Source organism: Alosa alosa, chromosome 17, assembly GCF_017589495.1.
Source record: "Alosa alosa isolate M-15738 ecotype Scorff River chromosome 17, AALO_Geno_1.1, whole genome shotgun sequence".
Lineage (NCBI taxonomy): Eukaryota > Metazoa > Chordata > Actinopteri > Clupeiformes > Clupeidae > Alosa > Alosa alosa.
Genome location: NC_063205.1, coordinates 14252028 through 14276128, shown reverse-complemented (window position 1 = coordinate 14276128; position 24101 = coordinate 14252028). Strand labels below are relative to the sequence as shown.

The window sequence follows — 24101 nt, the reverse complement described above, 5'->3', positions numbered from 1 at the left end:
GATAAGGTGTATTTTTTAAAACTCCAGTCTTGTTTCTCTATCATTCAGTAATAAAAACATTTAGTCCAAAAACCTACAATTAGTAATAGCGCATTCGGTTTATTTTGGTTTTCCATTTCAGTTACTTTTTTTAGTAATATCTTTGCATCCAATAATATATTTTAATTCATAACTAATTAATCCTTCTCGTTCAAACTGAGAAAAATAATTAATCTTTGTGACCTGTCTGTCAGCCTCTTACTGCCTTCTAACCATACCTCAGGGCAAAGTCATGGTATCAAAACAGCATTGGCAAAAGAGGCAAGTTTGAAGCAAACTCAATAGCCTGTGTAAAGGAATGCCTAATCAATATGTCAATTAAGGCTGGGGGGGTTGGAGTGGGGGGCAGGAAGAGAGAGTGGGGACAGGAAGGCAATTAGATGAAAGGGTGAAACTGAGCGTGTAATCCGGCAGCCCGTATTGTAGGGCGATACTCTGTCTGCTGGGCCGACATCGCTGCTCCTGTCACCCTCTCCACACAAGATCCTTTCCTGTCAGCAACGGATCGGAGGGAGAGAGTGTGTGTGTGTGTGTGTGTGTGTGTGTGTGTGTGTGTGTGTGTGTGTTTGTGTGTATGTGTGTGTGTGGTGAGAGAGAGAGAGATACTCAGAGATGGAGAGAGAGGGGAGATAGGAGAGGTTTAGCAGCATTTGCCACTGTGTCCATGCTTCAGACAGATTTTCACAGACTTGACAGATTTTCACACACTTGTCCCCAGACTAATTTAATTTAAGATGTCACCACTCTAATATTCAGGATGCCTCAAACATGTCTAAAGTCAGTCAAGAAATTACCAAGACTTAAAAGATTAAAAGACTTTAAGATGCTTGAACACCGTGGATGTTAGCCCTATTGATTTATTATCTAGCCCTTATCCTTTATGTTCTGACACGTATATGATTACAGCAACCCTAAAATAACACCTCACGCTAACTTGAGCATCAGAGGAACATAATCAGCTGTTGGTGATATGGCTCTAATTTGGATAATGTATGATCAAGTTCGGATGCCAAAATGGATTTCCATTCATGGATTCAATTTCTCGATCCATCAATTGAGCCAATTGATCTATTCCTAATTCGAGACATTCTTTGTTCTTCATTTCATTACTGCCGTTGATTGATTTCCTGTTTTTCTGTGACTGAGTCCTTCGTATCCTGATGTCTTCCCTGTGTTTGGTCTCTGCAGGATGAACGAGAGAGCGGTGCAGAGGGCTGTCACTCGGGCAATACTGCTGCTGTTCTGCATGGTCACCATCTGGAGATTACCGGGGGGACGGAGGGCTACAGAGGTGAGACCCCACGGGATGGTCAGTCTGTCTGTTGATTATTGCTGCAGTGTGGCGGTTTGGTGACTGACAAGGATGGCGTACAGATGTTACATCACACGAGCGTTGAACAGATTTAAAGAGACTAGCTGTAGTAGGGCCATGATTATATTATATTATTAGATTGCATTGGATTAGAGTATATTCGATTCCCATTATTGTCATTTTGTGTATTTTCATGCATAAAAATAATAAAACTTTCTCAATTACTATTTAATAAGGTCAATGGTCAATAAATACAATGTTCACTAGTGCATGACACTGACTACCGGTAACTATGCAGGGCCACGGTGTAGAGGTCTGCACTCCCGCGGTAGACCCGCGGGTCCGGACACAGAAGAGTGCGGCGCGGGACAACTTTTGAAAGCTCTTTGCGGGAGCAGGCGGGATGAGAGAGGTGCGTTCGCGGGTGCGGGACAAACCGATGATTCACTGCACTCCCGCAAATTAAATATGTGCGTAAAATTAAATATGGAAATTATTAAAGTACTGTTCATAACTATAGTTCAGCTGGATGTTCTGTTAGGCAGCATTAAAAAACGGGGTTTAAGCATAACTGACGGATAGCAGGCCTATAGCCTATATCAGGGGTTCCCAAACTTTTCCACGACAAGGCCCCCAAAATACCACTAGGTTCTGGCCAAGGACCCCCTTGATGTGTTATTAAACCCATCTACAATACTACGGCAAATGTAAAAATACATTAAGTTAATTCTAATAATTATTTTAGCTACAAGCACTTTCCGATGGAGCATACAGTGTGTAAAAATTGCATTTGGGGCTTTCTGCTATATGAGAGCTATCACTCTACTATTATTCCTATACATTATCATTATTCCTACAGTATACATTATCATGGACAATATAATGTTCAGATATGCGACAAATTATTATAATGGCATTGTATAACAACCCTCATAGTAATAGATATATTTAAAATGTATTTGTTGCTTTTATTTTTCCTTCCAACTTGCTGAGGCCCCCCTGGCACTCCCTCGTGGCCCCCTAGGGGGCCCCGGCCCCCACTTTGAAAACCACTGGCCTATATTGTCGTTTACGTGGGTTCAATTTGTTCCTGCTGCTCATTGTCAAAACTCAAAGATCGAAAGCATGACAGAGGGCACCAGACTAGGCATACTTCAGTTGTTAGCCTACATTCAGAACCAAGAAAATGACATCTGGAGTCTTTCTCAGGTGTATGTGCTCCTTTCGTGAGACGGAAAGAAAAACTGAATAGGCTATCCCTCCTGCATGCGGGCTTTAGCGGGCGGGAGCGGGACATCATGTTACAGATGCGGGCGGGAGCGGGACTAAAAATGACAAAAAATCAGTCCCGCGCAGACCTCTACCACAGTGGCCATTCACTTCTAAAGCTGACAATGGATGAAAAGATCTTTCAGGGTTTCTGTGAAAAGATTAGGCTCTTACGATACCTTTCTTATAGAAAGGACTAGGGGTGTGCATTGGCACTGCCCTCACGATTCAATTCGATTACGATTCACCAGGTAACGATTCGATTAAATTCGATTCTACGATGCATTGCGATGCATCAAAATTCTACTGCACACAACAAGGCAAATTTTGAGGTCATGACGCAATACAAGCAGTCAGATATTGAACAACAGATTTTATTGGCTGCTGTGTATATTATCACTCTCCTGTATCTTTGACATAAATATCATTAAATAAAATAAAATTGAATGGTACAGGGTAGTGGATATGGCATTTTAATAAGTTTAATAATTTAAACACATTGTAAAACTTAAAGCCCAAATTTGGAGATATCCCACCGATATGAATGGGTAGGGAGATGGGCGCAGAACCTTGAATTGAATTATATTATTTACTTTTCTCATGAACCATTCACCACAGCAATTAACGGCTAACATTGTTTAAAAGCTGAGAAAAAGCTCTTAAAAGACTAAATTAATTTGCGCTGTGAATGCTTATTTTGACAGGCCATAGGCTGAATAAAAATCGTTATTAGTCTGACACAAAACAGAACATTGAAAGAAGGGGACACCAAGGTCACCGTGGCCTGTAAACCTCTGATTTTCAAAAGGGGATTACGGCCAACTCAATTCCTGGACACACCAAAGTCAACTCATGCCAACGATCGACATGGTTCGTGAAGTTAGTTGTATTGCCAACGTGCTTGATTTTAGTGTGTCAGGTTTTACAGGTTTTACCGTGTAGGCTAAGTCCCGCCTCCGTAACTTCCGTATCCATCCAACTTCCGGGCGTCGAATGTCTATGGGAAATAACATGGCGTTTCGAAATATCATACCGGTAAAACATCTGTAGGTGGCGAAGTGGAAAGAAATGGTGGGCCGATTGGCCTACACACTTCTGCCATCTAGTTTCCACTGGGTTTTTTGATTGTCGGTGCCGTTAAAGTAGAAATATATCAGTAAGAAGCACTAAGCTAGCGCGACGCTTCAGAGACGCGACTCCCCAGTCAAGGTTGCATAGCAACGGCAATGTTTCATAGTTTGTCTTCACCGAAATGGAGTTTGTGACACCAGAGCCTGTCTACGGAGGTGGCACTAACCCTGCGTGAAATCATCATGTTTGATAGGTTGTTAATACATTCTGAAAACGTTACTGTTCTGCTCAAGGTCATGCAAAAAATTAGCCTGGCTAGCGCCACCACTTCTCAATGAGACATGGTCTGGGTACCAAACGTTAATTTTCTCGTATTTGAAAAAAATGCCCAGATCCGTTTATTGGGTGCCACGGATGTCTATCAAATGCATCTGTGCATAGCTCATCATCGTCTTGCTTTCCCCCCTGTTCTGTGATTGGTTCCCTATCTCAGGCGAAAATTTTCTCCATGGTCTCCAGGCTGCCTTAGCAGCGTGAATCAAATCGCACGCAAGGCAGCATGGGAACACCCAGGCTAGCAAAAAATATGATTCAGCCTCTGATTCCTAGTCTGCTTATCATTATCTGTTATTCGTGAAAAAAAATCTCATCTCGTCATGTCTTTAGTGTCTTCGTCGGCAATTTCTTTCTTTTTCAAATATCTCAATAACAGCCAGCAAACTCGCACAGTCAAACCAAAGTCATGTTGAAAAGAGGCTGAACCTTGCAAACGATTTACATTTATAGACCACTGAAACCACGCATGAATCACACGTGAAAATGACCATCACGTTAGGTTGTGAGCAAGATCTAACGCCCTCCTCTGCCCGCGTACATCGGAACTAGCTCTCGGTTAGCATTGATAATCGTTTACTACTTAAACGGCACCAACAATCAAAAAATCCAGTGGAAACTAGATGGCAGAAGTGTGTAGGCCAATCGCCCCACCAGCTTTTTCTACTTTGTCACCTACAGAGTTTGACAGGTACGATCTTTCGAAACGCCATGTTATTTCCCATAGACATTTGATGACCGGAAGTTGGATGGATACGGAAGTTACGGAGGCGGGACTTATTCTGGAGAGGTCTATTGTGTGCATTTTTAATTACCCGTCTATCGCGTTCATCTCCCTCCGTCATCTTGATTCTTTAGTGTTGTTGTTATGCTAGCTAGTGCTGCCGCTTAGCATGTAGCTACAGGCTGCGCATGTCATTACAACATTGCTCCGGAAATGCCCCAGAAGTAATTGAAACTTCACAACTTTATTGTCCACTCAAGGCCAGAAAATAAACAGTGACATAATCGATTATGGCACGTTGCCGCATCGATGCTGAATCGTGCATGCCCCGCATCGCAATGCATCGCCGAATCGATTATTGTTGACACCACTAGAAAGGACCCTTTGCTTTGTGTCATCAAGTAACCATTAAAAGTTATAACTTAAAATGTGTTAGCTAATAGATCCCCTAAAAATGATAAGGTTCTATCTGACATTTTTGTCCAAATTGAGTCATTGACATATTCTTATTCTGTGATAACTTCTTAAGGTGAGGTGAGGTGGTTCTTGAAGTTGTGTGCATGTTTGGACAATATATCTAAAGAGGCTTGTTCAACTTATCAATACAACTCTATGGAATTCTAAAACTTTGAAGCTCAATATCTCAGAACTACTCAGAATGCAGAGAACCTTATAATTCTAAGGGGATAGTATACCAACTACTATGATGATGAAAGAAAATAGTAGAATGGGAATTTGAACCCACAAAGAAAGCTGAATAACTGTGCTGTGTGTTCTTGCATGTGTGCACATATCTTTTTGAAATCTTCTGCAAGACTGCATAGCCCATTCATTTAATGAATACACAGAAATGCTGAAATGCATCAAACCTGTTTCCCATTTCATTTCAATACTACTACTGCATCAGTATCATCAATGATCTGCTTGTTATTTAGAGAATTTTAGATTAAAATGAATCTGAAGTCTCCATGCACCATGCACACCTCTACTTCACACAGGCCTGTAGGCCTAATGTCACAACCACATTAAAATGCACCCAATAAGGTTTAATCAGGGCGTTTGCGACTACAAAAGGTTATCTTCATTTATACTCTTGAACAATGCTGCATTGTGTGATGAGTGAATAGTGTTCGCTCGCAACAACTGACTTGACTGGACACTTAATCAGGACAGTTGCCATTTCAGCAGATTCTGGATCCGACTAATCTTAGACATAATTATATTTCTACCAGATAGCGTCAGCTAGCACTAATTTCCCCAGAGTTTTAGATGCAAGACTGTATTACCATTCAGCTGGCTAGAGGAGTCCAACACACTATCCTTGAGTTAAAGTCTCTCTGAGGATGAAAATCTGTTTGTTATTGCTTTATTTCAAAACTGTAGACATAGTGGCAAAGCATGTTTTCTTCAAATTTACCCTAATTTACCCTAATTGTCAAACATGAAAAGATTGATTGACATACCAGAGGGCTATATTCAACATCTACCATCACGTGTGCCAATCCAAAGACTGACTTACAGGACCCACAAGAACTCCTGCAACTTAATACCATAGTATATTATAGTGAATTGGGGGGTGGATCTACTGCATGCACAAAATAGCCTAAAAGGTGTACCGTCACACCAATGTGACGAGAATGTTGGAAAATGAACGTTCTAAAGAATATCTGGGTTCACTGAATTCAACATAGAATTTTAGAACCTTCAATTGTTTTGCGGAACAGAGTCTTATGTTAGAATGTTAAAAAACCACACCTTTTAAGGGTTAAAACTAGACAGTTTAAAGTAGAAAGTGAAATTGATGTCTGATTCAATTAACTTCAAAATCCTCCTGTGTTCCCAAATTGCTGAGGAAATCATCCATTTAGGCGGCTTGGTTCCAAATCTACCAGTACCATCACATTTTCACAAAATATTTTTTGTTACCTGGCATGTAATATTAGCATTTTACAAACACCACACAGACTCCCTCAAGCTAAGAAAGTCTTAGTAAAAGAAGGCTCTGTCTTGGTGCAGCGCTGTCCAAAAGGGAAAAAAAGACAACTGTCTCAGGCCCAGAGGAATTAGAAGGGAATAGTCCAAATCCTCCTGATGTATTCTGGGATGGCGCGGAGGATACAGAGCATATAAATGTGGTCAACACAGCTCTCCCGCTCAGCTGGATATCCACACTCCAAGTGGCTCTCGCGCTTAAGTCGCTGCCCGTGATCGACAGGACTTCAGAATACCTCCCTGCGCGTTTGTTTTTATATCCTGGCAGAATGCGAGTCCGCAATTCAATGTTTTGAAGCCTATGTTTGTTTTACAGTAGTGTCGATATGTGTGTATGTGTGTGTGTGTGTCATTGTGTGTGTGTGTGTGTCATTGTGTGTGTGTGTGTGTGTGTGTGTATGTGTCATGTGTGTGTGTGTGTGTGTGTGTGTCATTGTGTGTGTGTGTGTGTGTGTGTGTGTGTGTATGTGTCATTGTGTGTGTGTGTGTGTGTGTGTGTGTGTGTGTGTGTGTGTGTGTGTGTGTGTGTGTGCATATTCTTTTCCAAAATGTCCTCCCTTTTCCTCCTTCTCTACCAAACACCTCTTCAGTTCTTGCTGGGATTAGTTTCAAAGTGTTTCTGGGCTTATTTGTTCGCTTGTGTGGTGGATGCTAGGAATATTTCCCCTTGTTTTGCCTCTCAAGGGGAACGATAGTGTTTGCTTTGCCTCAGAAAAATCCCACCTAAAGTAATGTGATATATCTGCCTTTTTCCTTCTCACTATGTGTCTATCTGACCTGTCTATCTGAAGGCTCTGGAACTAATAGATCCTTTTGTAAGAACTTTTTTTTTAAGTGGTAAGGTATTGTGTTGTGCCCCATAGAGAAGACAGGGTCCCATATAATGTACGCATGGCCTACCTGCTCCAGACAGGCTCTCTCTCTCTCTTTCTCTATTCCTTCTTCCTCTCATTCCTTTCTTCCACAGTTGCCATCTGTCTTACTCCTCCATCTCTCTATCCCTCTCTCTGTCTCTCTCTCCTTGACTCACGTTCTCTCATTTTCCTCTTCCCCCCATGTCTCTCTCTCTCTCTCTCTCTCTCTCTCTCTCTCTATTCTTAAAGCCGGAGCGATACAGTACAAGTGCGACCGTATTATTCCAAGTTATGCAAATGAGGCTTAATTAGATAAGCTTGTCTGCTCAAATAAACTCCAATCAGAGGGCAATGTTCCACTGCTCTAAATTAGTTGTTTACCACAAGAACAAAATACACCTTCATTGAAGGACACCTCATGGAAATGCCATTAATTAGGGGAGTGTTGAGTCACACAGTTGATAAATAAAAGATTTTGGGCTGGAAGTTGTCTAAAAATACTGTGTTTTCTTTACTTTTGCCTGCCCTATCTCTATATATGTGTATGTGTCACATGAATTGGTAAATGAGCCAACTCTCTCTCTCTCTCTCTCTCTCTCTCTCTCTCTCTCTCTCTCTCTCTGTGTGTGTGTGTGTGTGTGTGTGTGTGTGTGTGTGTGTGTGTGTGTGTGTGTGTGTGTGTGTGTGTGTGTTTGTGCATGTGCTTGCGTATGCATGTGAGCCACATGGAGCTCATGAGAGTAATTTGGATGTCAGCTAGTTTTTAAAGTGATGAATCTCCTCACACACCATCCTCACACACACACACACACACACACACACACACACACAAACTCTGAAAAACACCATCCTTTGTTTATTACATAATTGCACATTTCTGCAGAATATTCAAATGTATTTCAGCACTTAAATTGCTTGTGACACTAATTTCCAGACTCACAGTGGCAGACCTGAAGTGCTATGCTGTTCCCTACCTGCCCTCGTCATATAATTGCTCACATCTTACTTGACTGCTCAGAGCAGAGATGGAAGAAAAAGAAGCAGTGGCCTTCACCTGTACTTGGTGTGCCAACACACTCTATCCATAGTACTGTAACATGTGAAAGTAGAGATATTAATCCTGTTAATAATGCTATGGCCTAGTTATTAATGACTCTCTCTCTCTCTCTGTCTGTCTGTCTCTCTCCCTCTCTCTCTGTCTGTCTCTCTTCCTCTCTCTTTCTGTCTCTCTGTCTCTCTTCCTCTCCCCTTCTGTCTCAGAGCACAGTGTGATAACGGGTACCTGTGAGGTGGTGGCTCTGCATAGGTGCTGCAATAAGAACAAGATCGAGGAGCGCTCGCAGACAGTGAAGTGCTCCTGCTTCCCGGGGCAGGTGGCCGGGACCACGCGAGCAGCACCTTCCTGTGTGGACGGTACGTCCCCGATGGGAAAATGTCTATACATTTCACCCTCTAGGAAAAATCCCTCTGAAATGGGGAATGGGAAATGGGGAAAGATAAAAGAGAACATGCTCAGAGAAGTTAAAATACATTGTGTTTTAAAAAAAACTTAGTGTGTCAAAATTGTTTTTCAAAATTTGAATAGCTGTCTGTCTCTCAAGTCTTTCATAGCATTTATAACATGACATTAAGTGAATAATAAAATAAACAGGAATAATACATGACCTTTTCTTTCAATTTTATATAATTACAAGTAACATCTTAGTTGTTGACAACAAACTCCTCACATTACACCTTTAATGCAAGACTGACATGAGAAAAAAAACATACCCAGAAAAGTAAAGAAATGAAAAAAAGTTAAAAGTGTCAAAATGTCAGAGGAAGTGTGATGCAATCTGACTCTTTTTAGCAACCACCTGGCAAGTTCTGAGACTGCTAAAACATACAAAAAAGGCACATAGTGGAGATGAATCTTGACACCTTTTTATGGAAGGGTGGTGGTTAATTGGGAAGACATGCTTTTACCTAAATAAGTGGAGAAAGGAATGCAAGCCAGTTATATTTCTTTAAATATGATTATCTAAAGCAATGTTTCTCACTGGGCCGGGGCCCATTAGTGGGCCGCATAGCGCCACCTAGTGTGCGGGGAAATGTTTTCAAATTAAAGCTAGTAGATAGAAGATAGTTTTGTCAATGGAGGTGATTATGTTGAACCCAAAGCCCATTGTGTTGAGTGTGGCTTAATGATGTCAAATGAGGCGCTGAAGCCTTAAGAACTGAAGCGGCATCTGGAGACAACGGACAGCTACAGAAAAAATCTAGCCCAAATTGGGGATCTTTTTTAATGGGCCCTGGCCTGTTACAAGTACGAATAGATGGGCCTTAAAGCAGAAAGGGTTGAGAATCCCTGATCTAAAGAATGTGTAGGTTTAAAAGATCATGTCAACATGATCCACACCTCCCACAGTAGATGTTCTTGTGATAGTGCAGTTAACAAAGTATACAGTATTTACTGCGTTAAGAGTGTTTACTGCTAAGAGTGTACATATTAAATTAAACCATTGACCTTTTAACATTGGTCCATGGACAACAGTTGCAAAGTAGCCATAAAGTAGCCATTTTGACTAATTCTATCACATTTACATTTGATGTTTATTAATATGCATACAGGTCAACTAAACCTTAAAGGGGAACTTGGCAACTATTTCAACGTAATAAACCCGTTTAGAAATCATTTGGATGGTTAAATGACCTGTTCCGGTGAAAATGGTGACTTTTCCCGCTGCCCCTAGCGTCCCCAGGCGGAAAACCAACCTTGCAACATTGAGACTACCGTCCCGGAAAGAGAAGTGAGAAACAAGAAACTCGTTTTAAACCTATGGTTTTAAATCGTGTTTCTTACCTTATAACATACACATTGTATACATAGCATAATGCACAATTTCTCCAGCAGAGGGGGAAATCCTGGCAAGTTTCCCTTTAATATAATAAATACATAAATAAATAAATACATAAATAATCATGAATCCGTCATCTTTATGCAGTTCATCTGTGACATGTTCACAACTTGTGAATTGTCCACTGGCTCTTGAACCAGATTTACCCCTGGTCAACTTCATGTCAAGGCATGGACTTACAGGCACAATGTGGATTTGACCACATTTGACAACAGTTGACAATAACATCAGAATTATATGCATAATGTTGTGAGTATTGCATGCGTTTATTTTCATTTCCAAGGCCAGAAAGTCTATGCAACAGTTGGCCAGTAACATGGCAATGAAAACTTGCACCCACCTTAAGCATATTAATATCTTGCACCTGAAAAGAAACCACTTATCTGACTCTTTTGAAGACTTTAGAGGGATTTTAAGATGCTATAAGCTTTGTAAATGTCAATACGAGGCAACATATTATTATGTACAACGTATTATTTAAGAATATTTCAAGTACACTCATCTTTCAAGGATGCAAGTGTTTGACAGTTAGCTGTCAGATTAGTCTCTTGGTAACTCATTTGTGTACATGAGTATCATTATCTGCACACAAATGTGAAGGTCTGAACATGCTTGGTTAGCAAGAGCAATTAGTATCTGTTACTTACAATCTGTGTACAAGAGTTGTTGCATTTATTCATTAAGCAAGCCTGACTCTTGAATGAGGTGTGGTTCCACACTAGCTGTTGCCTCATATTTGTGTATTAATTTTGGAGGAGTGTGTGGTGTGGGTGTAGCAGGTTTAGATTGCCGTTCCAAGAGGCTGCACAAATTTGAACATGCTCTTTGGAAAGGTGTGAGAATTATGACTGCTCACCTGCATTTAAAAAACCACGTCTATGGTTTATCTCAAAGGTTCATTTAAATCATTAAATATAATACAAGCATTTTCTTTCCTACAGGGGAAGGATGATTTTTTTTTTTTTTTAGTTCAGATGAGTCACTTGAAGTGATAATTCTTGGTAGTGAACTTTTCGGGGCATTACTCACACTGGGTAAATACAATGCAGAAATGTGGGAATAATACTAGCGATATCAACCTGAAGGTAACCCCCCCCCCAACAAATGCTGTATATGTGACTTGCCTGTTTGAAAATGAAGCGAATTGCCATTTTCACTGCACCCAAATACAGAGCGACTGATCCTCTTCAGAGCCAAAGTTTTTACACCTTTATTTCCCAGCGTATGCTGGCGTGAGCTGAATGCACATTAATCCTGTGTGACTTAATCCTCAAATTACTGCCACGTCAGGGGGATAAATGACAGGTTCTTGTTTCCGAGCAAATCCCATTTTCGGCTGGCGGTGTAAAAGGTGCCACCATATAATAAGTGTGAAATTACATATACGTTTTGATTTTGCTGAGGCTTGGATGGAGGGGTTGAGAGTGTTTTCTGTATTGGGGAGACAAATCAGAGGTTTGGAAATGGAAGTATCACAACATTTCCTTCTGAATTATGCAGAAGTATCCTCATGACACCTGATCTTGTGGATCTCTAAAGATAACATATTGAGGATGACCTTGTCTTTCATGCTTGGACAATATGTTACATGCAATGTTTTTAGGATGATGATGAAGAAGAAGATGATACTGATCACTATTAGGCTATCATTAAGAAGAAGAAGAAAAAGAAGATGACGATGACGATGACGACGATGATGATGAAAGCCATTTTTATAATGATGGTTTTACACATAGTTCTGCCCACATCACATCTGACTGGTTCAAAGTCTGACATGTTGCTTGTAAAAAGTTAGCTCTTTTTTCTTCTTTACTTTGACACATTGCCAAACCATCAGTATTTAAACTAATATTTAAGTCTCTCACTTTTTGTATTATTTCCTTAAATGGCACCAAAGGACAGAAAAAGAACAGCAGCTCCAAATTACCTGGTCATGCAAGGTGCATGCATTGTTATTAAGTAGCATTTTGTACCCACCTTTTCTCTTCCTGACATTTCATAGCTGACATTTAAGCAGATTAAACTTGTTTGTGACCGTTATTAATTTTGATTGTGGTTAACAACTGAAATAGACAGATCCTTTGTACTCTTCTGGATAGCAGAATACCTATGGTGCATGGTTATGGTTATCTTCTTGGCACCCTTTGAGATTTGGTGCTATGCAGTCATGTTATTAAAAAATTAAAAAGTCAATATTCATTAGCCACATTTGCAAAACTGTGACCAGTGTCTGCGCAGTAAGTGCTTCTTGTTGCCAGAGTATGAATAGTAAATGAATTTTATTTCTACTGCTGTCTTCACTTTACACAGAGGCGTTTGCTGTCCATTCTTTTCATTGCTTTACTTTCCAATGCTACATGTCCCCAAATGTTGTTACATTTTGGTGGGGAGACTTGATAAAATCAAAAATGTGAGGTGAATTGAAACGGAAATAGAATGGAATGCACAGAAATGATAAGTATGGGAAGTAAAAGTTGTTGGGACTGAAAGTGAAAGTGTTGCTGTGTTGCTGGTGGTGTTTTGCAGCATCCATCGTGCAGCAGAAGTGGTGGTGCCAGATGCACCCCTGTCTGGATGGAGAGGAGTGCAAAGTTCTCCCCGATCTAAAAGGCTGGAGCTGTGCCATGGGCAACAAGATCAAGACCACCAGGGTGTGTAGCTGACGAATACCAAAGTGTGTGTGTGTGTGTGTGTGTGTGCGTTAGTGTCTGAGTGTATGTTTGTGTGTGTAAGAGAGTGCATGTCTATGCCATGGTCTTTGTGCGCGTCTTTGTACGTGCATGTTTGTGTGTGTGTGTGTGTGTGTGTGTGTGTTTATAAGGGCATTTTCTCTCTCTTGCTCTACCTCACAAAATACAAAACTGTGCTAAATAGTTTATTTATCATTGCCTCTGCACCCTCTTTTCAGGTCGGTCAGGTTCAGCATTTATATCCAAAGTGTAAATCAAGTTTTTTTTTTTTTTTTTTTTTTTTCCTTTTGGAAAATTTGGCATATTTCAAAATAATAATGTAAACACAATGAGAGTGTAATAACCACATATATGCACACTGAATATACAGAAAATAATGAAATATGGCCTTTAGGGTCATCTCAGATTTCTATTTATCATGATCCTCTGGTATGTCATGGAAATACCTTTGTCTGTTGTGACATGTCTACACAGATCCAATAATACATCACACTGCACTGCATATAGAGAAGAGTGCAGACATCCTATCCGTTATAGACCGAATTAAATGCTGAAAGGTGATGACCCTTTTGATGACCTGCTGGTCCCTGGTCACCATGGCTGTAATCCTACACAGATGTCCTGCCCACCCCTGGGTTATGATGTACCCACACATACCCACCCATGTCTTTTGTCCACCCAATGAATTATGCAAACATGCCACACATGGGCTGTCTGGAGCCGAACTATCGATCCTGTTGGGTCCACGGACTTGCTAAATGCATGGGGGGGCCTTTTTATGTGCTGTTGTGGTACGTGGCGGATCGATGGTGGCCCTAATAACCTCACACGAGTGTTAATTCCTTGCTTGTATGAAATCTAAACCTGATACCGCTTTGTCTTTTTTTTTTCCTTTTTCTTCTCTTCCTTGCTTTGCCTCCTGACTTTCATGGGACATGGAATAGATTTCGTCGGACTGAGATCAGCTGTGGTAATGCTGATCCGACTCAGATGGGGGGTGCTGGAGGTGAGGACTGCATGGTCTCTGACATGTCTGATCTTAATGTCCGATCATCAAACGTTTCACTGTTCAAACTCTAAAAGAATATATTGTTGGCTTGTTTCACTGATCAATAGGTTGGCATGACAGATGAGATTCATGCCTTCCAATGCCTTATCTCTGTCCGTTAAACTTGTGTCACTTGTCACTTGTGTCAGAGGATATAACATGTTATGTTTTATTTATTTCCATTCAGTTTTTTTAGGTGAATCCCTAGCTATGTCATTAAATGCAGTTAAGTTCAAATAAATTAACTCAATATAATTATAATATATATTTATGGTGAAGTTGAACTGATTCATGGTGAAGAAGAACAGATTTTTTGCCAGCTTGTAGCCCACTAGAATACGTTAGAATATGTTACATGTTAAGTATGGTTCCCTTGTATCAATTGCAGAAGTCTTTCAGTCTTTTCTTCTTCCCTGTGTAGGCACATTTCATTTCTGCCATGCATGTGAAGCGTGGAATGGAGTGGTAAAACATAAAAGGGTCTGGTACATGCACAATATTTCTGTTTTCCTTGACCCTATTATTCCTGAAATAGTTTTTTTTTTATGTAAACAGAGTATAAATGAAACACATGCCATGTTGTGTGAAAGCTTGAGTAATGTTTTTTTAGGCAAGAACACAAATTAGTGTTACCCACTGAGGCAAAACATCATCACTGAACAAGTCTCGCAAGAGACACTTACAGTGTTATGAAAATGTCTTCCCACATACAGTACTTAACTGTCTTAGCACTATTATCTATTACAAAAATGTATGCACATATATTCTCCACCAAACATGGCACTGATGTTCTCCTAAGTAGATTATTTTCTTGCACTCGCATGTGCCCTTTGCTCTAAGAAGGCAAACATTTCCTTTGCTTTTTGTTCTGTTGAATTATTCTTGAATTAGTGCTACATTCATCACACTGACAGCAAAGAATGTAAACGACTCCATGAGGTGTACAGAAAGCATAGAGGTCTGTGCAGCAAACCATTTTTCTGCATGCAATTATGCAAAGTGGCACTGCTAACCCAAATATGATCTAAAGTATGATGCTCTGGGATTTTAATACTGGAATCTTCTATATGATTCCCTCAGGTAGTTCTCTCTCTCTCTCTCTCTCTCTCTCTCTCTCTCTCTCTTTTCTTATTCACTCTCTTTGCTTTCTCTCTTTCAGTTTCTTTATCTCTTTTTTGCAGAGCTGGATGATTTGCTTGTTTATACTTAGATTATATTTAAATGCTCAGAGTATTGCATGATTCTGTGAGCCCTTGAGGCGACATCAGAAAGAAAAATAATGACAGAAGCATTAAGCTCTCACAGATGATTTATGGAGTGCTATTTATTACATTGAGCTTTGAATGCACACACCAAAAGGTTGTGTGACTACACCTTGTATATCTGAGGTCTAATGTGGCCTGTAGACTATATAGGAGTTCTGAATTGAATCAGAATTACTTAAATTTGAATCAAATGTAGGGAAAAAATGGTCAAAAATATGGAAAGTTCATGAAAATAACATGCCAGTGTTCCTCATTATTGTGAAAGAGTGGCAGAAAGAGTACAGAGCAATTACTCTGATTGCCGGCGGTCCCCTGCTATGAAGGTGTTAGCTGTCTCTGGTGAATGAAAACTGTGGAAAATCCTTCAGGAGTAGTATTTTGGCAGCCCAGACATGGCCTGTCAGTCACCACTGTGTCTTCTGGACAGCCTATTTAATCTCGGTGAGGGTCCATGATCGGGGATTTCTGACAGGTTTGAAAGCAGAGGCTGGAGGTAGTGGAGGAGGAGGCGGAGGTGGATACTGCTTCAGGTCTGTCAGATGTAGCTCAGGATCGACCACTAGAGTGTTTTTTTTTTTTTTCTCTCCTCCTCTAATCAATGCAAACATGCCATCCCTGCCCGATACAGCGAACATATCTGATAGGGAAAGGGAAGATTGCAAGGCAAACCACACGAACCACAAAGGTCAGACTCTTTCAATTCCCAGCGCGGGTCATTTCCCCTGCTCCTCTTACCTCGAGTGCATGCACAGCCACTCGCTTTTCCAGCGCAGCGGAGAGGAAAACAGATAGAGGGATGAAAACGACAGGAGGATAAAACAAAGTATGCAATGAAAGAAAGAAAGAAAGAAAGAAGTTAGCAAGAGGAGTTTATGGAAGTTGATTACAGCTTTTAAAAGTCGGCTGATTAGGTCGTACTCCTGGCAGTGTTTTTTGGCCACAGGGGAGTGAACTGCAATCAAATGGGACTTGTGCAGAGGGCATAGCTGTGGAAAATTTGGTGCTTTTTCAGATTTAATAAGATTGCTTTTGTTTGTTGACCATGCAGAGCTGAAATACTAAACCGACTAATGTGCCCTCGTAAGTCCTGGCCTTATTGCATTGCTGTCATCCATTTAATGGCCAAGAATGGTAATTTTGCACGGGCCACATGATAAAGCAAGCATATAATTTATGCAATGTAATTTAATGTGATATTATGATAAGGGATTATCATTCTTCTCTATCTGAACTTTGAAACTTCATTAACCTGTGTGGGATCTAATTTTGTCCACGGTGCAGTATTTTACAAAGGTTACAGTACAACAGTACAACACAGATTTGGTTCAACTGTTTAGAGAAACTGCATACAACACAATACAGCTGCAATGAACTTACATTTTGAATGGCTGGTATGGTGAAGGGAAGCAAGGTGTAGCAAAGATGCTACAGACTTTGGAGAATTAGAAGTGCTACTGTATACTGTACTGATGCAGTTCAAATTCACCAATCCTAACACTCATACAGTATGTATCATACTGAAATACCTCCCTTTTTTCTGAGTTATTCATAAAGGCAATCTCTATTCTGTCTTGTAACTCTGTTTAACATTCTTCCACTTGAATGTACTACAGCCCTGAAATAATTAAGAGACCACTGCACATTTTTCTCATCATATGGTTGCTGAGTGACATTTGATGGGTTGACGGCCATATTCAAATCTGCAGTGGTCTCTTAATTTTGAATATGACCGTCAACTCATTCGAAAACTCAAGTGGAGGAATGTTAAACAGAGTTACAAGAGAGAATAGAGATTGCCTTTATGAATAACTCAGAAAAGAGGGAGGTATTTCAGTATGATAAAAATATGAGTGTTATGATTGGTGAATTTGCATTGCATCAATATAGCACTTCTAATTCTCCAAGTATTGAAGAACTTTCCTTTCACCAGTCACACACATTCACATACACTCAACGCACAATAGCAGTAGGAAAACTCGAGACATAATTCAGTTTAGCGGTAAGAGTTGGAGAATCAGTGACAGTGTCACTCATTAATGGATGAGTCAGAATTAGTCAGATTTGAACTTGGAACCCTTTTCTGGGTGCCATTGGCTACACCAGATTTCTCTCTTACCTCCTGAACTATACTCACAACAAATGCTTGATGCATGGTATCACAAAATTGATGACTAAATATGGAATTCTTTATAATGCTATGCAGGGATCATTGTATTGTTCATGATTTAAGGGCTTTCTTGTGTGCTGTGTGCCATAATTGTTCCTACTGTAATATATTTTCTTTCTGGCCCTATTTTTATTTTAACTCACAACTATATGAGACCTGGTAGAATATGTGGAGAGGTTTATTGGTGTGTTGTTGGGAAAGAGCACCATTGTATTAATGCTTCAGGGCCACTTGTACTCTAGAGTCTGTCCTTGGGGCCAACTTTTACATTGGGCATCTAAAACAGGCTCATAACAAGTTTTCTATGTTTCTCAACAGAGTGGATCCACAGATGAATAGTGATCTCTTGGTTCAATCTTTTTTTATTGTCCTGGTCTGATGGTTGTCCAGCAGAAGAAGCTTCTTTTTTTTGTAAATACAGACCCAAGGACTCTAAGGACTGCCATACCCCTGGCAGATGGACACATTCATGGACAGTGAAGTGACTGCGATTTGTGGTGCCATGGGATGTATCCTGTCCTTTGAAGAGAACCATTCTTTGTGTAGTGGGTGACAGAGGTGTGCTGTATCTTTGCATATGCAATATTTGTCAAGCAAAAACACGAAAACGAAAAACTCTCAAGAGCAGAAGAACAATCTCCTCCCTGGACTTCATTGGGAGGGTGAAAGAATCAAATTAGCTGAAGTGGAGACGTATAGATGGGGACTGTGTACAGTACATTTAGTTAGACACAGCGTCCTCCGACATATTTATCACTGGGAGATCAAACAAACTGGCCTGAACCCAGTGACGACTTGAAGGTCGATGAATGTTGATGGTTTTGTTTCATTTTTGTTGTCCTAAATAATGATTATTCGTTATTTGAATGTAAAGACGCGTATAGTAGTTGTGTGAGATGCAGCTCTTTCTGCTCAGTTACTCCTTGGGTCCCATAGCAAGGCCTGGGTGAAGGTGATGATGTCATCTTTTGTATCTGTCCATTTTCTCCCCATTGTTAGCTGGTTACTTTTAAGCTGGTGTCATTATGGCTTCCATCCTTTGTGCAATGATATTATAAATCAGTAATAAATTATTGTTGTGACATTAAATGCTTACATTGAGGTCCCTTTGTTTTCTACAAGTCTTCCTAAACTGATGCTCACGAATGTGTCGGTTAACATTAATACTAACAATTAGTTTTATGATATGTTAACAAGTACTGTCAGGCAAAGCTGTTAAGAAATTGCTGACCAACAATTTTGTCTTCCTGTAATGTAACTAATAACTGTCAGAGACAATCCGAGTGTTGGCCAGTTGCTTTTGTGCATTGTAAAATTGCCGGTCACCAAGTCATTTGTCGAGTCCACTGAATCAAGATTAGGTCCCTATTTGATCTTTCCACATGGATAATTCTTGGTTCCAACTTTTAGTTGGTTTGATGCGGTTCACAACCATCTCCAGGGACAATTTGCTCACTATTTTTGTTGCTCATTGACCCCTACGTTTCACAGAGTTTCTAGAACATTCGTGCAATACTCCCAATGTCCCAAAGTCCTGGAATTTTATGTGACTTACAGTGCAATTAAATGTGACAAGCCCATCCCAATTTCACACTTGACAGGAAAAGAACAGTAAAGATCATTTCCATTGCTTCTCATTTACATAACATTAACACTTATTAAGTCTCAGACTGGACACTTACAGGATCCGGGAGCTGGAGAGCTGTATTTTTAAAATGACATACATAAACCTACTGAAATACATCAATGTGAATGAATAAACAGTTCAGCTATTCAAAAAAACTTTGTGCATTGACCTTGGGGCTTCGCCCAAGCTGCTGGTATATGAGTCAGAGGAATAACGCGCTTCGGGAGGAGAGCTACGCCTCTCGGAAGTGAAGGTTATCACTACAGGGAGAGTCTGGTGTGACAACGAGACGCGCTACAGGGATGACAGGTGCAGAGAAGCGCTGAGCTGACCTCTCAGTCCTCAGGAAGCCTATAGGTGCAGGCTCCTCCTGGCAAACACTACTTACCCCATGGAAGCTGGCCAAATGCTCCATTTTTTCCCTTTTTCTCTCTTTCTGTCACTGAATCTCTCTTTGAATCTCTTATACACACAAACTGAATGCTCTCTCTCTCTCTATCTCTTTTGCTCTCTTCCTCTCACTTAACCTCTCTTTGTCTGTCTTTCCATCTCTCACACACACATACTGTACTTTCTTTCTTTCTCACACACACACACACACACACACACATGCACACACACACACACACACACACACACACACACACACATACACACATGCACACACACACACACACACACACACACACACACACACACACACACACACACACACACACACACACACACACACACACACACACACACACACACACACACACACACACACACACACACACACATGCACACACACACACACACACACACACACACACACACACACACACACACACACACACACACACACACACACACACACACACACACACACACACACACATACTGTATAGAGGCCCCATGGAAGCTGGCCAAATGCTCCATCTTTCATGCTTTTTTCTTTTTTTTTTCTTTTCGCTATCTCACTTTCATTTTTTTTTCATTTCCTCACGCATACAGTACATACACACTTGCTCTCTCTCCCTCTCTCTTTCTCTCTATAACACACACACACACACACACACACACACACAATAGCACACACGTAGACAGAAAGGCTGGTAGATTGCATTGTGACTCACTGATTGGCATTTATTTTGTAAAAGGAGTTCAGGTTAGCATGTGTTCAGTCATCCAGCCACTTCATGTCATGCCTGTTATGCAGCCCAAGATTTAACGGAAAAGCATCTACAGAGCTGTGCATTCAGCTATTGTGCAAGTCTATTGTTATCATATTTGAATTAAACAGCAAGTCAGTTACTGGCGGACTAAGACGGTGAAGAAAAGTCCCATGATTGGCACCAAACAATATATAAAATATTGGGTCATTCAGTGAACGGTAGAATAACTGTCAGCCAGAGACGTGATGTGTCTATCTTCGACAATTCACTTGTCTCTCATTTCCTGTCCTTTTGTTTCTGAAAGTGTCCATTGGAAATTGTACAAAAGCTAGTGGTTCAATGGAGCATGCAAGCACTGAAAGGATCATTTATTTGAAGATTGATGTACTTTTGCCATACTGTAGAGACAGACCACAGCCACCAAGGGGAAAAAATAATTTGAATGTGGTTGTTGCTTGGAGATGAAAATGACTTTTGGTACTTGGTGGTGGTGGTGAATTGTTTTATGTTCATAACTAAATTTACTTCTAAAACTTTGTTACTTATGAGAAAATTGATGCAAAAAATTTTATATTCTCAAATGAATTTGAAAGTAATTATGTATTTATTTTTCATCAAAGTAAACTTTTATTTGGCATCAGAGTAAACTATTAATTGCCATCATTTGACACCTTCGTTAACAATTTCAATTTCACATAACAGACATGAACAATTCCGACGGATAACATTGGCAAAGAAATAATACCTACAAAGCGTTTACTTCAAACAGCGCATTGTCTCTGTCATGATGATTTAGACAACTTTGGCCTTTGAGATCTTCATCCAGAGAGCCAGAGCGCTTCCTTCTCATCTCATCACGCTAAATCCCCCCACCGAGCCGTGACCCTGAGATGAAAGCGAGACGCACAAAGCCGCCGCAAGTTCACCAAAAGTTCCTGATGGTCCATGCTGCAACCCTGCTACCCGCCCAACATCCCCTAACACACACACACACACACACACACCCCACACACACACACACACACACACACACACACACACACACACACACACACACACACACACACACACACACACACACACACACACACACACACACAACACACACACACACACACACACACACACGACACAGGACACACACACACACACACACACCACCACCACCCTGCCCTTCACCACAGAATGCTGGGAAACCCAAAGTGAACTTCTCTGCCGGGGCAAAACCAATTGCAACAAAGTACAAAAAAGAGGGAAAAGTTGCTGCAGTTTATTTTTTTCCCTTCACTTTCTCCTCCCTCCCTCCCTCCCTCCCTCCCTCTCTTTCACTCTCTATCCCCCAGCGGCTCGCGGAGGAAACCGGATTGACGTCCATAATCTCCTTCACTTCCCTGCTCTCCTCCACTCCCTCTTTTTGTTCTCTAAGCCAGTCATGAGCTCATTACGGGACTCTATTTTTCTTTTCCGAGTAGCAGGGTGTGTGTGTGTGTGTGTGTGTGTGTGTGTGTGTGTGTGTGTGTGTGTGTGTGTGTGTGTGTGTGTGTGGCGTGTGTGTGTGTGTGTGTGTGTGTGTGTTGGTGGCTAGTTACACACATCCCCAGAACGCAGTGCTGTAGAGGTGGCGGCAGCAGCAGTGGAGCGGACAGACAATTCTTCGCCGTTGCACCTCTCCGCACGCCGGACGCAGCAGGCTCGGGGAGTAAGCTTACGCTTGTCGCAGGCCTGGCATATACAAGGCCCCAGCAGGCTTTGGAGTCCGGCCAGGGAAGCTTCTGGAAGCCTCTGTACCCAGCGTTAGTCCCCTACAAGGCACAGCAGACTCAGGGGGCTGGGCGGGGGGAGTTAGAAATGGTACTCACACTTCACAAATCTCTACAAATCTGAAGTTGAGATGGCTTTGACTTTTGTTATAGTTCTACCAGAATCATCACAATGCAGCACATTGGTGCTCCTCTGTACTCAAATGACCTTAGTCCTGATTCTACCTTTAGTCTCAGGGCCCTGTAATAACTATGTATTTTTGTACTATGACTCTTTGATATTTGGGTCTTACTTCCAAAAGATCTATCTATCTAAATATCTATCTATCCATCTATCTATCTATCTATCTATCTATCTATCTATCTATCTATCTATCTATCTATCTATCTTTACTAGTATAGTAAGAAACTAAAGAATATACAGTATAGGTGAGATTATCAACAAACTATCTGTTGATAGAATCTATAGTTGGATTTGGTTAAGGTGATGTTCAGTAGTTGTTAAACAATAATTCTACGCATTGAACTTGAATCCCATAGATTATCTATAAAGTCTTTATAGGTGGACTATCCAAGTGATGTGTTGTTATATTTTACATATTGCTCTGTACTTTAGAGTATTGTCTGATATTTAACATAGAAATATAATGTACTGCATATGCAGGATAGCTACACCTTTGTGCAAATTCACTGAAACAAAATGTGAAGGAGAGTGCCTATTTCTCCAAAATGCAGGGGATGAGCTCAATGCCCAGAGATGAGGTGTTTTTTAAAAAAAAGACCCTTGCAAGAGACACCATGCACCCAAATAGGGATTGGGCAGGAGAAAGGAATAGAGGTCATTCTCAGACAGCAAAAGAACTTGTTTCGATCAATTTGGAAAAAAGCAGTACTGTACTTTATGTGGCATCTTGGCGTTCTGTGTTAGATGAAGGACTGAACTTAGCTCAGGCATTGCCTCAAACTGAATCATGTAGCCCATCAACAGAGAGCATCTGATGCAAGCTCTCAAGAAATCAATGGCTCAATTATGACTTTTAGGCAAGACAAGGCAAGGCAATTTTATTTATATAGCACATTTCATACCAATTGCAACCCAAAGTGCTTTTACACAAATAAAATGAAGATAAGATAAAATAAATAAATAGATAAAAATGTGTTACATAATGGAGGGTTCGTAGAAGTGTTAGGTAACAATGTAGAATAGAGAAAAACAGATGAGGCAGTTGAAGTAGAAAGATGATCTAAGAAAAGGCAACAGAAAATAGATGGGTCTTGATACTAGTTTTTAGGAGAATTAACAACAGTGTGGGGCTCCTTTCAAAGTGTTGGCCATTATCATGCAAGCGGATGAGGCTTTTGCTTAGTGGGTCCTCATCAGCCATAGAGAGGCTGCCAGTTAGGCAAATAGCCACATTACCGCCGACTCTCGACAATTTACAGCCGTGCGCTCGAGTGTTCATCTTCTTTACGAGAGAGCGAGAAAGCCGTCCATTTGCTCAGGGATTCAAATGGCTGCGAGGACACCTGTGTGAATGCATTACAGAGGCTCATTAGCATGGCAACACTCTCCCTGACACACACACACACACACGCACACACACACACACACACACACACACATAAAGCACAGCAGTTGAAGAGCTGGTGGGGCGATTAACCTGAAAGTAGTCAGGACGATTCCATCAATCGTACGTCACTCTCGAAAACCAAGCAGGCAGAGGTCAGGGAAGGTTAGGATAACCAATCGACAAATATTTCTAGGCAAGGCCCTCTTTTTTCTTTTGAAGATTTATTCATACAAATGTAAAGGATGTGGCTTTGTGTGGGATTTATGTAGGATTGTCATTTCATATTATTGGCCAGTTTCATGCCAGAATAGACACTGGTGAATGT

At 40.8% G+C, this 24101-nt stretch overlaps 1 protein-coding gene across 1 annotated transcript; it reads left to right on the top strand.

Moving 5' to 3' along the window:
• The first annotated feature begins 807 nt into the window (after nt 1–807).
• On the top strand, nt 808–18744 carry LOC125311003 (chemokine-like protein TAFA-2). Its single transcript, XM_048268807.1, has 6 exons — nt 808–816; nt 1228–1330; nt 8855–9007; nt 13018–13142; nt 14126–14187; nt 17980–18744. Exons 1-5 carry the CDS (start codon nt 808–810, stop codon nt 14138–14140), a joined length of 405 nt encoding a protein of 134 aa, XP_048124764.1. The 3' UTR covers nt 14141–14187; nt 17980–18744.
• The last annotated feature ends 5357 nt before the right edge of the window (nt 18745–24101 follow it).

Coding starts and splice junctions, on each gene's coding strand:
- LOC125311003 (XM_048268807.1), top strand. Junction 1,331..8,854: donor GGGGACGGAGGGCTACAGAG/GTGAGACCCCAC, acceptor CTTCTGTCTCAG/AGCACAGTGTGATAACGGGT. Junction 9,008..13,017: donor AGCACCTTCCTGTGTGGACG/GTACGTCCCCGA, acceptor GGTGTTTTGCAG/CATCCATCGTGCAGCAGAAG.